At 39.8% G+C, this 16,710-nt stretch overlaps 1 protein-coding gene across 5 annotated transcripts in view; it reads left to right on the forward strand.

The window, feature by feature from the left end:
- Positions 1-1,192: 1,192 nt before the first annotated feature.
- Positions 1,193-16,710, forward strand: part of ANKS1B (ankyrin repeat and sterile alpha motif domain containing 1B) — a 407,090-nt gene continuing 391,572 nt past the window's right edge. For 3 of the 5 annotated variants that reach the window (XM_047788213.1, XM_047788210.1, XM_047788211.1), the window contains exon 1: positions 1,193-1,670. In XM_047788213.1, coding sequence (XP_047644169.1) covers positions 1,467-1,670 — 204 coding nt within the window. In that variant the 5' untranslated portion in view covers positions 1,193-1,466. The remainder of the gene's footprint in view (positions 1,671-16,710) is intronic. The other 2 variants (XM_047788214.1, XM_047788212.1) reach the window with 2 other exon arrangements.

The raw sequence follows: 16,710 nt of genomic DNA on the forward strand, positions 1-16,710 counted from the left end.
GGGATTCCTGTGTTGAGGGGGGCTGTAGGTTAACCTCTCTACAAGTTCTTCCTCAATCTTAAGGCTCCCTCAATCTTAAGGAGTCTATTCTCTCTCTCTCTCTCTTTTTGGCTATTGGCTACACCCGCAGAAGGCAGAAGTTCCCAGGCTAGGGAATCAAACCCATGCCATAGCAGCAGCCCAAGCGGCTACATGGACGATGTCAAATCCTTAACCCCGTAACCCACTGCACCACAAGAGAACTCCAGAAGAATCTATTCTTTCCATGGTCTACTCCTATGGGTTCTATTATTAATCTCTGGTTTCTCTCAATTATTAAATAAATTCCTCAGTCTGTCTGCCATTCAGTAGAGCTCACACATTTACATCTGTTATTCTTAAATTATTTTTGGTTAGGGCTCTTCTTCTTTATTAAAAAATTTTACCCAGTAATGTTACCTTTATAGCTAATTCAGAATGCCAACCCTGGTAGATTGGGTTATAAATATCAGAAGGGAAAAAGGTTTCTTGTGCCTAATAATATTTTTGTTTGTAAGAAGCCTCGCAAACGAGAAATGAATTATCTTGACTTCAAGATTGCAATGCAGTTTCTGCATTTTGCAGTAATTCAAGAAGAAGAAAAAAAAATACCTCAGAGAGGTTCATTTTGTTACAGCACAGTAAAGAAAGAGCATAATTGTTCTCCAAACACTGTAAAGCTTTAGGTCAGAAACATTTATCTGTGCTGCATTTTTAAAAAAGAGAAGAAAGGGAAGGAAAGGAAAGAAAAGGAAAAAGGGAACCTGTCGGGAGCTCCTCTATAAGCTATAGTTAAAGCTTTGTATTTCCTGGTGTCTTTTGAAACGTAAAATTCCACAACAAATAGCTCTGTAACGTATAACCAGTATGAAGATTCAATTCAGATTTAAGCACTTTGGTTTGCTTTTGAATCTTGCTATTTTCTGCATTTGTTTTGACTGCTCTCATCATTCAAGATTGACGCTTGGATGGGTGTGTAGGAGGAAGCAGCAGCAGCAGGCTTACAGCTTGCAGACAAAAAAAATCTGCCTTATCTGATGGCTATTATTGAAAATGCGAGGTGTAGCCTGGGCTGGGTAATGAAGGGGAGCGAGCGAGGGGGAGCAAGGAGCATGGAGCTGCATACTGATGAGTGTAGGAGTACTTGATAAAAAGAATTCTGGCTGCTGGCCGTGCATTGCTCATTGTGGAGTACTCCAACAATCACATAGAACGCAGACCAGCCTAAGCTGACAGCTTGATATGCCTTCTTCTGCTGCCTGGTTTTGGGGGCTGTGTGACGTACTGGTCGGTAGTAAAGATTAATATGTAAGAAATGTGGAGCTAGGATCAAGTCATACTCCACAGCCTGCCTGGCAAACTATGTTTTACTTCTGACTTTGCTCTCTCGCTGAGAACATTAATCTGTCAAGCTGGCGGGCTCCTTTGATAGCAACTTTCCCAGGAGCATGATGTGGCAATGCCACCTCTCAGCCCAGGACTACCGCTATTATCCCGTGGACGGCTACTCCCTGCTTAAACGCTTCCCTCTTCATCCTCTTACAGGACCCAGATGCCCTGTCCAAACAGTGGGACAATGGTTGGAAAGCATTGGGCTACCTCAGTACGAGAACCACCTGATGGCTAATGGATTTGACAATGTGCAGTTTATGGTAAGACGCTCTCTGTGTCCACGGAGCTGCCTTTTGTCTGTCTTTGCTTCTTATGTGTCTTACACGGCTCAGAGGCAGCCTGATTTGCACCAAAACCGGTCAGTTTTATATATGTAACTGCATCAGAAAATCGGATGCCCTTAGGACTGAAGTTACTGTATAACATGTAGACCCTTGCTGAAAAATGAGTTCTATGTGCGTCCATAGACATGTGTATTGTATGAATGAACCGGTGAGAATACTATTTATAGGCAGTGAAAGAAGATTAACATTTATATTCTCCCTGTCATTCTTTGTGTGATTTTTATAAATGTGTAACCTCAGAATACCCAGTTAAATAATAGCACTCTTCAGTTAATTCTAGGTTCCTAAAACATTATTTCATTTGTGCTTCAGCATTTGGTGATTAATTAGACGATTGGTTATGTTTACGGTGTGAGAATCTTTTTTTTTTTTTCCCCCCGGGGTAATTGTTGGATAAGCAGTTTAAATTGTGTGGATGACCTTTCGTTGTTAGCCAACTGCTTCCGATGGTCAGTTATAGAGATCTTTCACTTACTTCACATGCTGATTGAAGAGCAAGGAGGTGTTTCTTATCACTTTAAGTAGAAAACAAGCACTTCCATCCATGAACTGTCAATATCTAGAAAGAGGGACTGATGGATTAAGAACATTCATGTACTTCTAAATATTGGTTGCCGGCAGTCTAAACACGGTGTGTGCAAACTTCCCACTGCAATGAATATAGGGGAGGAAGGAGGATGGGGAAATGTGCAGACCCAATATACAGTTTTCTGATCATTTGCATACCTCCCCCAGTGCTCATCAGTTCCCCTTGTTAAGCTACGTCACAGTCCTTATTACCTTTCTTTGCTTTTAAGGTCCCATCACACGTATTACTAATCCCTAAATTTAGAGAGAGCTACATGGCTTAAGCATGGAGCACAAAATGGCTTGTAGAACAATTAATAGCCATTGCTAAATAAAATGCTGGGGTGAACACCTGAAGCTTATTAATAGCAAAATTGATAACATAATACTGAGAGCTAATCGTGTCTTTTTATTTCCATTTGCAATCATTTTCTCCAAGCTTGCCTAAATTGTTAAACTTCTGCCTCTTCTACAAAAATGAGTGTGCCCCATGAGATTTTTTTTTTAAATGCTGCATTTTTAAAGCAAGACATATGAGCTTTAAGTAATTGTATCCGTTGAACTCTTTATGAATCTACTTTTTATAATGAAATATGCAGCTATAGTTATTTTTCTCACGTTTAAAAATACTGTCACTGATTAGACAGATATTGTGGGTATTGAAACAGGGAAAGAGTGAAATTGCTTCAGCTGCTTTGAGAGTCTTAGGATACTGAGGACAGACAGGACACTCAACAGTGGACATTAAGAGTTAGGAGAACTATCAAACAGAATGAAAGTCTCTTCATTGTCATTTATATGCATTGCACATTTTGATGTCTTTATTCTTTCTCCTTATCTCTTCTTGAAACAAGACATTCTCATTCCCACTCCTCAAGCCCTTGTCCAAATTTATTCTGGCCTTATGAGAAGTTAGGTAGGTGTTTGGATTCTCTGGATTATTTGTCTGCTTTGAGAGATTTTATTCCAGCACAATTTTCCTCTGAATGTTAAATACTTTTGAGCAAATATAGCCCCTTTCTGAAAGCCCAACTCAAAAGTTAATCAAACAGGTTTCAAATAAGCACTTGGAGAGCATGTAAAACATTCATTAATGCAATATATATAAGCACTCTAAAATACATCTGGGAGGCAGAAATCTTGGCTGTATATGACAAAACCAAGGTCTGAACTTTTCTATAGATTATTTATTTTTTCAATTCCTAGTATTATATACAATTTTCTAGAAATTAAGAAAACATCATTAGTTCCAATGAATCAATTATTTCTACAGGAGACAATTTTAAAAATTTGAATTAATATTCAGAAATGTTAGTTACTTATGAAAATGAAGCAAATCATAAAATGGTGTCATCAAATACTGCTCTGCATGTTGCTATACACGATTTACTTGCTACTCGTATCATAAAAAATCAATTTCGACCTCTATAAAAATTATTTATTGATCTCCATAATCTAATTTATTTAATTATGAACTTAGTTAAAGTGCACTAATATGATCAGCCAACTTTAAAAAACAGATTTTATTAATGTAGTGAAAAATCTGTTAAGACCTGCTTAGTCTCTACTCGGTATCATATTCTAGCTTTTGTTTTTCTTGAAGCACATTCTGACCTGCATTTATTCATCCTGTTGCCTGAGCAACAAGCACCACACTCCTATTAACTATGATGGAGTGCAGGTCTTATTAGCTTTTTAGAACAAGATAGTAGAGACATCAAAACGATGTAATTAATGTTGGTCGAAACATCATAGTATATCCATGCATAGGTATACTTTATTTAGGAAACATTCTCAAGAGTTAATTTTCCATTTAATTAATATTAATGAATATGAGTTTCCAAGGGTCCAAATAAGTAACTTTCAAGGTATTTATTGAAAGCTTTAAAATAAAAGTTTTGTTAACTCGGTTCTATATACTCTTACATATAAACAGAGTATATGGATGATTTATCCACATGGCTATGATTAACTTTAATAAAGATGATTTACATCAATTCCTAGACATGATTAGAAAAGAAGGACCCCCATTTATTTTTAAATAGTTATCAGTTATTCCTTCTCCTTTGGGCTTTCAAAACTTGTCCTTGATTTTATTGATGTGTCCATTTTTTCCCCAGTATCTGAAAGCCAAAGTTCCAAATTTACTTATATATCTGGTTCTGGTTTGCAGAATAGTTATGCACATGGTATGGGCCCTTGTGTATCCTTAAAAATCTAATATAAGTGGACAGTGATGCAAAGAATAGCTATAAAAGTACATCAGGTCACTTTGGGAAAGTCAGATTTATGTTGCAATCAAAAGTCCCTTCAACATAGGATCCTTACTCTACCTGTTCACTCCCTTCTGAAGTCATGTATCACCAGCTCCCTTCTATTAGGCATGTCTACCTGCTGCTCACCAGCCTCTGAGAATGCTGGTGAATGCTGGTGCAGCCTCTGAATATCCCACCTATTTGCCCCAACTTGGCAGCATATTCAGTGTGTCCACGTTTCAGCATTACCTTGCTTCCACCCAGGAGCTTAAATACAAAGTGGTTAATATACAAAATGCACATGTTGATTTACTTGGTTATTATATATGTTTCTACCGTCATCTCTTTTCCTAGTCTGATGACTGCTTCCTAAAATTTAAATCTCAAACTATCTATATTCTTGTCTTGATGACCGCTCATTCGTACTCCCCCTCAACCCTCACAGCTATTTCCTTTCCTTCCCTTCTGTCTTTTATCCTCAAAGATCTAACTCAATCCTTGCCTTGTTTCTGTATCTTTCCTTAAGGACTCCAGTCCTTATTAGCCTGTCTTTCCTCTGAAACTCATGTAGTGGTTGTACCTGACATGAAAAGTTACATTTGGCATGCCATTATTCACTCTCCAGAATTAGGAGTTACGTTTTCACTCGTATATATCTTGTCTCTCCAACTAGACTGGAAGCTCTTTAAGTCCAAGTTCTGTGTATTCAATTTCCTTACCTTTCTCACACTCCTAGCATAATGCTGTGTACATAGAAATTTCCCCATAAAAACTGGATGCACAGCAGATTGTTGTAGATGGATCTCTAGCCTCGTTTTTAAACTGGAAACCTTGTTTTACCAGTGGAAACATAGAGCATTAGTGCCCTTTATTCATTGGTGTAAAAAACATTCCTTAAACATTTGTTGCATGCTAAGGACAGTTAATTACTAGAGATATAATAGTGAATTGTATATGAACTTTGACCTCAAGCAGCTACCAGTACTGCTTTCAGATCTATCATGTTATTCACGTGCACATTGCATATACATTTCTTCATGTGCTCCCACACATGGATACACCCTCTATATCACGGTGATCTTGCTCTTCATCCTTTCATATAATCACCATCTTTTAGCCTGTTACTTACTGAGAGTTGTTTTCTCAGCACTGAATTACAGTAGGCAATGGAAGAGGTAAAATCTATCCAGTATTGTAAAGGAAGATAAACACGGATAGCATCAAAACACTGGCAGTATTATGGTAGATTTATACCTCAAAGACTGTGTTAAGAAGTTTATGGAGCTCCCATCATGGCGCAGCAGAAACGAACCTGACTAGTATCCATGAGGACGCAGGTTCCATCCCTGGCCTCGCTCAGTGGATTAAGGCTCCAGCGTTGCTGTGAGCTGTGGTGTAGGTTGCAGATGCGGCTCGGACCCCACGTTGCTCTGGCTGTGGCGTAGGCAAGCAGCTGCAGCTCTGATTCAACCACTAGCCTGGGAACTTCCCTATGCTGCTGGTATGGCCCTAAAAAGCAAAAAAAAAAGAAGTTATATTACTTGGAGAACTGAACCATAGCCTCACAACGTTAACTAGCTAACAGTCGTATTTGTAAATGCTAATTAAAAAGGAAGAAGAATGAATCTATACCAAGTCATTTTTTTTTTAGCATCTGCTGTGTTCCTAGCAATTGCCATCTAGGTTGACTTGGGATGCTTTGACCACTATTAAAATATTCAAAATGCATACAGAGTAAGATGTAAAAATAATGCCAGGAGCCCCATGTGAATTCACATTTTTGTACACTTGGGTAGGTAGCATTCATAAAGAATTTACTGAAGGTCAAAGTGAGTACTGCTGTTAGACATTGAGGTGGAGTCACAGACCTCTTGGAAGTCGTGCACTTGAACCAAAGATCTGAGCAAGATTGGTCTTATAAGTATTTAATCGAAGCTTTTTTTTTTTCATTTTTGTGGTGTACTTTACATGCTAGTAGACTGTTCTTTCCCTTTTTTATATGACTTTTCTGTAATAAGAATACTATTTGCAGCTGACCTGATAAAAAATGACCTTTTAAGTATCTTAGCAGCATATCACAATCCCAGCAAGAAGTTAAACTTGTGAAGCAGAAAAACAAATTGTCCCTAAAGGATAAGATTAATAACCCCCATGATGTTTTCCTGCTTCAAATTTGTTTAAGAAAATGTTATAAAATTACTGAAATTTAAAGGTATAAGAGAAATATACCTGCCACACTCCCTACGCCTTCCTGTTTCTGAAACAGGCTAGGCTCTGAGTTGAGCGGGTGGCTTCAGATTGAAAGTGCAGCTATAATTTTCCAAACTCGTTTAGGCCAGTAGTTACACACCCACTTTTGAAAAAAGAAAAAAAAATCTTTTCCTTCCAACTATAGGCATTTAAAATCTATTGGTAACCAACAGTCAAAGCCAGGAGGGAGTCATTCTTTATCTAGACTACAGCTTAATTACAATATAACAGGCAACAGCCTCACAGTGGTGTGACAAAGAACTAAAGTAAGACTTCTCCCTTCCACTGTCTTGCTTCTATATGATTCGGTTTACTCACCTGTAAAATCAATGTAATGAGAGATCCAGGAGAAATGTTCTTTGGGCTTGTTATTTAATATTTTCGAGCTCTTTAAAGATGCAGGGTTCATTATTGGTGCTAGCAGAGCTATTAATTGTTCTTGTAAATCTCATTAGCCTTGGAAGGACACTGATTGCTTGTGCAGCAGAAAGTCAGAAATGAGGGCATATGCAGGGACAGCCATCTGAGAAGGACGGCTTTCAGAAAAAAACAGAAGCCACAATTCTAATCTGGTGACACTAAGGAGACAAGAGCCTTTTCTTCCACCTGGAAGTTACTCTGATGACATATTTCAGCAGTAAAATATGCTGCCCCATTTTCTAATAATGCAATACTACAGCTCCATGCCTAACTAATGCTCACATGAAATGGCCTTTAATTTAGTCATGCAGCATATTTGCATAATTTGATCTCCCATATTGCATCCAATGACCAGTTCTTTGGGATGAGGAATTTCCTTCATGAATTTAAAAACTTGCTAAAACTGCTGAATTACAGACTAATTTAAAGAAATCTAGCCACGGTCATTTCATTGCTTGCTTAAATGGACAGACCTCTCAACCCAGCGTGCAGTGGCAATGACCTCCATTTTCTCATTTCCAGTCACCTCCTTAACCCCCGTAATCCAGCCCGCTTCCCAACTCTTCTGCTAAAATTGTTCTCTTTTAAGTCAGCTGTGACCTGTTTCTCACCAAATCCCCACCCCCCTTTTTATCTCACTTCATTTCTCTTCGGCCTCTTTACAATGTCCGGTTTTCACTCTGCACTCTTTATTGGCATTTATTCCCGTACTGAAATTTACTTGGGTTCTATGACATTGCGTTGCCCTTCCCAATCACTCCTGTTCTCCTAATTCTCCTCCTGCCTCTCAGATGGGTGGGACTCAACCTCTCCATCCATTAGGGAGATCATGGGTTCTCATAGATCCATAGCTGTCCCCTGCTCTTCATCTCTTTCTCCCTGGTGTCCAGTGCTGTCCAGCTACTCAAGGAACATTCCCATATACATGTGCACCCAACATTTAGCACAGACCTAGCTTAGAATACACGTCCAACAAATGTTAAGTATTACTGCAGAGGCATTACTCCAAGGTGCTCTCTCTAAAGCACACAGTTGCTTTAGCATTGCTCTCCTTAAAATCTTTCAGTGATTCTCAGTTACCTATGGGAGGTTATATTTACAAAAGCCTTAATAGGGTTTTCATATTCACGATCCTTTAGGACCTACCTGACCCACCTTATTTTCCAGCCCCACCATTTCTTCTCTTTACCATTCTCTGGAACAGGTATTTTTCTGTCAGCACCTTACCTTTGCACATGCTGCTGTCTCTGCTCTTTCCTTCACCTCTTAGCTCCTCTTTGCCCTTTAGTTCTTACCTAATTGTCACTTCTTTCAGGGGTCATTTCTTCCCTGACCTTCCAAATATGGGTTAGGAGCCCTGCTTCTGGAGTTCCCTTTCTTACCCCCATGTTACTGTACCACATTACCCGCCCCCTGCCACCTCTGCCACACACAAACCCTAGAACAGGGGTCAGCAAGTTTGCTCTCTAAAGAGCCAGGTAGTAAATATATTAGGTTTTGATAGCCATATGGTCTCTGTCATGACTCTTCAGAGCTGCTGTTTTATCATGAAAGTGGTCATAGATAATACATAAACAAATGGGCCTAGCTATGTTTAAATAAAACTTTATTTACAAAAACCCAGGCAGATCAGGTCCATAGGCCATCATTTGCTACCCCTGCACTTAACTTTGAACTCCTTGAGAGTTAGAAATATGCCTTTTCTGCATCTCCGGGTACCATCCCTGATTTACACATGTAGACACGGTAAATGTTTGATAAAAGGAGGAAGAATGAAGGAAAGGAAGAAAGGAGAAGAGGAAGGAGAAAGTAAGGAATCAGGCAGGTGACTCCAGCAAGGTTCCTGAAAGTCTGTTTGGTTTAAAGAGAACCCAGCCAATAGCTGAGGATATGCAGAAAAAGATCCAGCCTTTGGGAGTCTGACAAGAGCAAAGAGGGTGTTTTTGCTCTAGCCAATCAGACTGGAGTATACTTGCAGCAAGGAAACTGCACAGGCACAGAAACAAGAAAAACACAGCTGCAGAGGAAGCCTGTTATTCCCTCTGTTTGGAATTCCTCTCTCTTCCCTCTTCACCTCATTGTGCAGCATTGTTCATGATTGAGGTTAAGCATCACTTCCTCCAGGAAGTATTCCCTAATGCCATTCTGTCATCGAGCTGGCATAACCACCCCTTCTCTGTGCACCCCTGGGATCCTTTTTTTAGCCCAATGCTAGGCCTTATTATCTTGCATTGTAATTATGCTATCTGTTCAGATGTCTGCCTTCCACCCTAGAAAGTGAGATTCTTAGAGGTAGAGGGTAGGTCTTATTTATCTTTGCATTCTTAAAACCTAACACAGTGCTTAGTGTGCAGTAGCCTCTCAGTAAATATTGATTAGATGGTGTCTTAAAGTTTCATTTAGTTTCATATAAATTATCCCGTGTAATTCTCACCATATCCCTATCAGTAAGTATTAGTATCACCATTCGGTTAATGAAGATAATGAGACTCAGAACATTTTTTAAATTGCCCAGCAGCACCTAGATTTCAAAACCAAAGTGCTCTGACTTAAAATTCCCTGTTCAGTTAACGAAAACCACCCTGTTTCATCATTCCTCCCTTCATTCATTCAGCAAATGTATATGGAGTCCCTGTTAGATTGCAAACACTGAACAGGAGGCTGGCCCTACTCTCCAAGCCCTCCAGTATTATACTTCTGGGTCTTTAAGGGGCCTCTTTATCTTACCTTTTCTTACCTTTATACCTCTTCCCCACGACTTCTCAAGAGGATTTCTGCTTTACTGAGACCAGAATCCTCACTACCAAATAAATATGTACTTTTATTTTTTTTTCCATGATTTCTTTCCTACCTAACATAGGCTATCTCCTCCTGATTGCCTAGTCAAGAACTTCTCATGCCCTAAGGCCCTTGTCCCTCCACCTTCTCTGTGGAGAATGCCTCTACTGATCTGGACCCTCTGCCACCTGCCCCCCAACTCAGCTTCATCTTTTACCCCTCTTAAGCTCTGGCCCTGATGAATTATTGTAGCCACATTTGCTCACAAATCCATACCTTTGTACACACCGTTCACTGCCCAGAACTACACCTTCTTGCACTCATTCTTAGCCTGGGTAACTCTTACTTCAAAAGCTGGCTCAGGGAGTTCCCTCATGGCCTAGGGGGTTAAGGACCTGGGGTCACTGCTGTAGTTCAGCTCACTGCTGTGCTCGGGTTTGATCCATGCCTTGGGAACTTCTGCATGCCATGGGCATGGCAAAAACAAACAAAACAAAACTCAGAGTTTCCTTCTGGGGATTCTATGAAACAAATTCACTGGTATTGCTCAACTCTTCTTCAGTGGCCTCTCATGGCTTCCTGTACAGATCTCTGTAAGAGTAGGCTTATCATCCAGAGCTGAATAATCTGCTTTTTTACATAATTCCTTCCCCGGGGGAGGGAGGGGGAACAGTGTCTGGTACAGTGTTGCACTGCCAGTCACTAGCACGTAATTGGTCCTTGTACACATTTTCTGGGGCTGCCATAACAAAGCACCACAAAGTGGGCAACATAAACTACAGGAATATATTTTCTCACAGTTCTGGAGACTGGAAGTCCGAAATGTCAGCACTTGTCAGCAGGGTTGATTCCTCTGAGAGCTATGAGGGGAGCATCTACTCTATGCCTCTCTCCTTGGCTTGGAGATGGGTATCTTCTCCCCATGTTTTCACATTGTCTTCCCTCTGTGCGTGTCTGTGTCCAAATTTCCTCTTCTTATAAGGACACTAATCATGTTGGATTATGGTCCACCCGAAGACCTAATTTTAACTTGACTAATGTCTGTAAAGACCTTGTCTTCTAAGGTACTAGAGTAATACTTCAACATATGAATTCGAGGGAAGGACATGAGCCAACCCATAGCAATCTTCACCAAGTCTGTGCATATGCCACCTCTGTTTATTGCCCTTACAAGGCCAATCCCAGTCAATAACGTCACAGGCTTAATTGAATCAACATCAATCTACTTGAGGTCTACATGAAATTTAAAATGTTCAAAGACTGATATTACTCTTTCGTCAATGGTAACTGCAGTCGTCCTGAGAATGTAGTTTGACATGCATGGATAATCATATGCACCACCACACTGCTAGTTAATGGGAGAAACAGCAAGGCCGGTACCAAGAACTTCTGCCTCTCTAACCCTACACTCTCTATTGTACTGTGCAGCCTCTGATGGCCCCCTGAAAAATCACATTTATAAGAAATGTTCATTTATGGAGTTCCTGTCATGACACAGCAGAAAGGAATCCGACTAGGAACGACGAGGTTGTGGGTTCGATCCCTGGCCTCGTTCATTGGGTTAAGGATCCGGTGTTGCTGTGAGCTGTGGTATAGGTTGCAGATGTGGCTCGGATCTGGCATTGCTGTGGCTGTGGCATAGGCTGGCAGCTATAGTTCCAATTCAACTCCTAGCCAGGGAATCTCCATATGCCATGGGTGTGGCCCTGAACTGAAAAGACAAAAGACCAAAAAAAAAAAAGTTTGTTTGCCATCATTGTAGTTGATAACTAAATGATAGAGTTGCCCCAAAGGAATAGATGATTAGTCTTTTATAGGAAGGAAAGAAAATATAACCAACTTAATAATATAACTACCATTTATCAATAACTTGTTATATACTTTTTTTGCATATGTTATAATTCCCTCTTCCACAAATGTTACAAAGTACGTAACATTATTCTACTTTTACAAATGACAAAACTTAGTTATTGAGAGACCAAATATCTGTCTTCAGGCACTCAAGATTCAAATCCAGGTCAATTTGAATCCAAAGAGAAAGTTTGGATTCAAATTTTCAGAGTTCCTAGGACATGTATGGGCAAGCGAGAAAGTTATGGATTTTAGAAAAAAGTGGCATAAGAATTTCTTATTCTTAGAGGGATGAGGATTCAAAGGAGAACCAAGAAGAGAGGTAAGAGAGAAGAAGAACCATACCTCACAGGAGAGTGGGCAGTCCAGACTAAGGAATCTTCCCACCACAGACAGGGTTATAAAAATACAGGTACACCTCCAGGTCAAGCCTGTCCTCAGACTGGGAGACCTTCTGAGTGAGAGTCATTCTATGCATACAGGAGACACTGCATTAAACAAGAGCAGTGTTCGTGGAAGACATGATTTGCCCTTAAGTATAATCCTTTCTAAGGTGTAATGAGTATCATTATGACTACAAATTTTTATCCACAAGAAAACTCAAGCTAAAAAAAAAAAGAAAAAAAAAAGAAAACTCAAGCTAGGGAGTCACAGAAACAACATCTTACAGGTCATTGCTCACATGTCCCTGACTTCATCCCAGACTTCCTAATCTGGTCTGTGTGTACTATGCACATCATAAACAGTGGGAACTACCCACTCATTTAGGAGCACAAGATCTAAAAGAGTATTAGAAACAAGAGCCCTTATGACTCTACTTATGAATTATAGAAGCATATTAGGAGGAGAGAAAAATGCAATGAATTATTAATATAGGCTTCTGAATATCAGGTCATTGATTTCTGCCCTGTGAGTCCACAGAATTAAATTTCAGATGGTTAAACTTTTACCTTCTGTCAGACTGACTGAGCAAAAATGATTAGGGTTCATATCCAAAGCATTGTGGAACATCTTGGGTTAGTAGGTAAGCCAATGTCTGTTTAGCTGGCCGGCAGGAAGAATAAGGCTTGTCCTGCCAGAGTTTTGAAGGAGATCTTGGAATTAAGAGGCCTAAAATCTGACGTATCTCAAGTTTTTATTTGACAGGAGTTATATTACTCCTTCTTTTAGCAGAAAGAGGTAACCCTGTGAAGAAAGAGCCAAGACTTTGGAACTCATCAGGACTCAGCCGCTGTATAGGTGTCTGTTAGCTCAGAACAGGTGAACAGAAACATACACGCTGGGCAACATCTACTCCAGAAATCCCTCACTCTTTCAAAAGGAAGCACACGAAAAGCCATTCATACCAATTCAATCATTTAAAAACTGCTCAATGAATAATAGTGCAGTTCTTTTGGCAGGAAATGGGTTGAAGGCTATGTTAAAGAGTTTTTTAAAAATGTAATCCACTTCCTGATAAGTAATTATGATATAGTAGAAAGGAAAATACCCTATTAAATTCCCCTTGCACTTCATAGGCTTTAAAACTTACATATATATTGTCTCAGTTAATTTGGGATAAATAAGTTCCACTTTCAGTTCCAGCATAAATGACATGACATTAGGTAAGCCGCCTTCTTTGCAACCTTTGAACGAGCTCAGATAAAAAAACCTGTTATTTTTTCCAAAAACCTCCCTCCGTGCTGTGTCTTCTCTAGATGCTTCTCCTGCTTCCTCTTCTTCTCTTCACAACCAGGCTTCTCATAAGAAATGTGTACACATCTTGGCTTGACCTTCTACTCAATACACTCAGGCCTCAGTACAATTAGCCTCTGTCAGCATCCTGAAATTATTTTTAAATGGTGCCTCAATGAACTCCTAATTGTCAAATACAATACACTATTTCCAGGCCTTCTTTTAAAACTCCATCTTTCTGTGGTCTTTGTTTCTGTTGACTTTTTTCCTCCTTGGCTTTCTGTATCCGTGGCATCTCTTGCCTCGGCAGCCTCTCCTTCTCTGGTTCCTTTATAGACCTTCCTTCCTCTGCCTGTGCCCTTGGGTTCAGCTCTGTCCAAAAGAACAGAACTTCTCACTCCATGTATTCATCTTATGTGATCTCAAGGGCAAAAGTTTTCTACTTCCTATATTGTATTGACTCCTCAAAGTACCTAAAACTGGAACAATCTTTCCCCCAAAACTTGTCCCCACCAAAAACATGATCAATTGGATAGCGTGATGATGAGAAATCAAGTGAGATGAGGCTAGAGAGGTTACACTGGGTTCAGCAACATCGAGGCCACTGAGAACTTAACCAGAGCATGGCCATTGGAGTCAGAAGTGCAGAAGCCATATTGCATTGGATTTAAGAAGTAGTTGAGTTGATAACTCTTGAAAGAAGTTTTGCTAAGAATTAATACAGAAATAAACAAGTAGCTAAAGAGTGATTTAGGGGTCAAAGAGAGAAGCTAGATCATGTTTGGCTACTTAAAAGGAATGATCAGGTGGCAACAGAACTACTGATATTGGAGAAAAAAAGGGATTGACTGAATGAAGAAAGGTGAGGTGGGTTGGGATCCAGGGACAAGTGGAAGAATTGCCTCTGATGGAGATATCCCTATTGTAAAAGGAAGGCAGAGAGAGAGAGAGCATATGTGTTGTCATGAGTTGTATATAAGATGATGAGAATACAGTGCTATGTTCCCTCCAGTGGTTTCTGTTTTCTAGCAAGTTATGAGACAATGGCATGGAAGATTGGAAGATAAAGATATTAATGAGTAACTTCAGAAAGTGAAAGAGAATTTACAAGGAAAACAGACTTTACAAGGAATTACAGGGCCACGCTGAGAGCTTGAGATTTGTAATCATTATGCTCAATAGGAACTGGAAAGACTACTGTACTCTAAGGCACAGAACTGCTTTCATAGTTTACTCCTTCTCCTGCTTGGTGTGAGACCATGGGCTAGTCACTTAACCTCCACGATCTTCAGTTTCCCAAGTGTGAATAGGAGATACCACCGCCTGCTTTACAAGGATGTGGGGAGAAGTCCATTAAGACTAGCTGTGTGCTCTCTGTAGGCAGTGAACCATAATGGTGACAAGAGGCCTATTCCATTTAGCCATCAAGCCACTTTGGATTTACTGACAGCACAATGATACACAGAAATTGCCACAAGACTGCATTGCTCTTTCCCTCATAATACACTGGATACAAAGGAAAAGTACTGATGTGAATAGTGCCAGGAACACTGAAATACCCATAACCCACCTAACGCAGTGATCTCATGTCAAATAACTCTAAATGATGTTGGAAAGTTATGTTACTATAATTCACACTTACTCATCACAGACCTTGATTGATCAACCACACGTGTACTCAAAGAACTGAAACTTTTAGGCTTAATGGCCATGCAGTCGTGTATGCCAATAGCAGAGTACTATGGGCCTTCCGAGGTGCTAGATTACATTTAGTGCTTTCCCTGAGAAACATACTCAAGGACACCCACTTGCTCACAGCAATAATATGTTGCCTTAATTATGGTTGATCAAATTGTGATAATTAATTTTTATGAGAGTGTTTGAAGACTCTAGAGTCTTAAAGCTTTGTTCTCAAGGATAACTAACCTAAACTTGCATCCAGTCTCTAAAGTATACTAACAAATACTATGAACTATATTAACCAATGCAGACTATGAAGACTGTAGCATTTTACAATATAAATTTGTGTGTTTCAGATCTGCATCTTTTATCCTGTAACGTGTGTTGACAATATAAGATAGAAAACAGATGAGCATTTTTGAAGGGAATCCCAGAAAAATCTCTTTGAATGGATTCCTCAGAGATTTACCCATTTGTTTCTAAGGAAACACTTATTGAGTACCTACTGTACTCATCAAACTGTGCTAATTGTAGTTGGGACTTACAGGGAGGCATGCTACCTGCTCTCGTTAAAGATACCTCAGTCTACTCAGGCAGCCAAGACTAGCATACTAAACAGCTAAATAGCAAATACACATTCAAATAGAAATAAAGGACAACAGTGTAAATGTTTTCATAGCATAGGAAGTAACTGTGGAAGAAATAAGTGATAGATTACATGAATTTCTCTGGGTCTTGAGAAGGAAGAGAGGCCGATGAGCCAGAACGATCAAGGAAGACTCTCTGGAGGAAGTGGGCTTGGGCAGGATTGTGTGAACAGTGAAAATGAGACTAATGATATACGATTGAATGGAATCATGAACAGAGGTGGGAAGATTGCAAAGTGTATGTATGTTTACAGAACAAAAGGGATTCTGATCTGGCAGCAGTCCTATAGGACCATGCAATGCCTCCATGAATGAAAGCACTACCTACCTTGGGACATGGTGATTCAGATGCTACACATGCACCATATGGAAAGACAACTTAATGATCTATCACCATGCCCAGAGAGGCTCACCCAGATGGCAGCACACACGTGCACATCACACTTACAGACAGCAAGGGGGGATGAGCATGGAAACATCTGTCCGACTGATTTGCCTTCTATTTCCAGAAAATACTGAAGGAAATGAAATGACTTGAGTTAGGTGTTTTTCCAAATCAGCCCATCTTTCAGAGGGCGAGTGTGTGGTCTCAAAGTCAATAGCAAATGGTTTTCAGTAGTTTCATATCATCTGGACTATCCTCATAGCCTCCAAAACTAAATTTATTCACCTGTTAGATCCTTCCTTAAAGATATTCACAGCTCTCCGTTCCAGTATCTAAAGCATTCATCCTCACTTTCACATTGGAATCCTGACCACTGCCAAAAACACCTATCAACCTCCTCATTTCTAAAGCTCAGCTTTTTAAAAACGTTCCAGGGATTCAAAGGAGGA

This window comes from Phacochoerus africanus, chromosome 7 (genome assembly GCF_016906955.1).
Source record: "Phacochoerus africanus isolate WHEZ1 chromosome 7, ROS_Pafr_v1, whole genome shotgun sequence".
NCBI classification, from domain to species: Eukaryota; Metazoa; Chordata; class Mammalia; order Artiodactyla; family Suidae; genus Phacochoerus; species Phacochoerus africanus.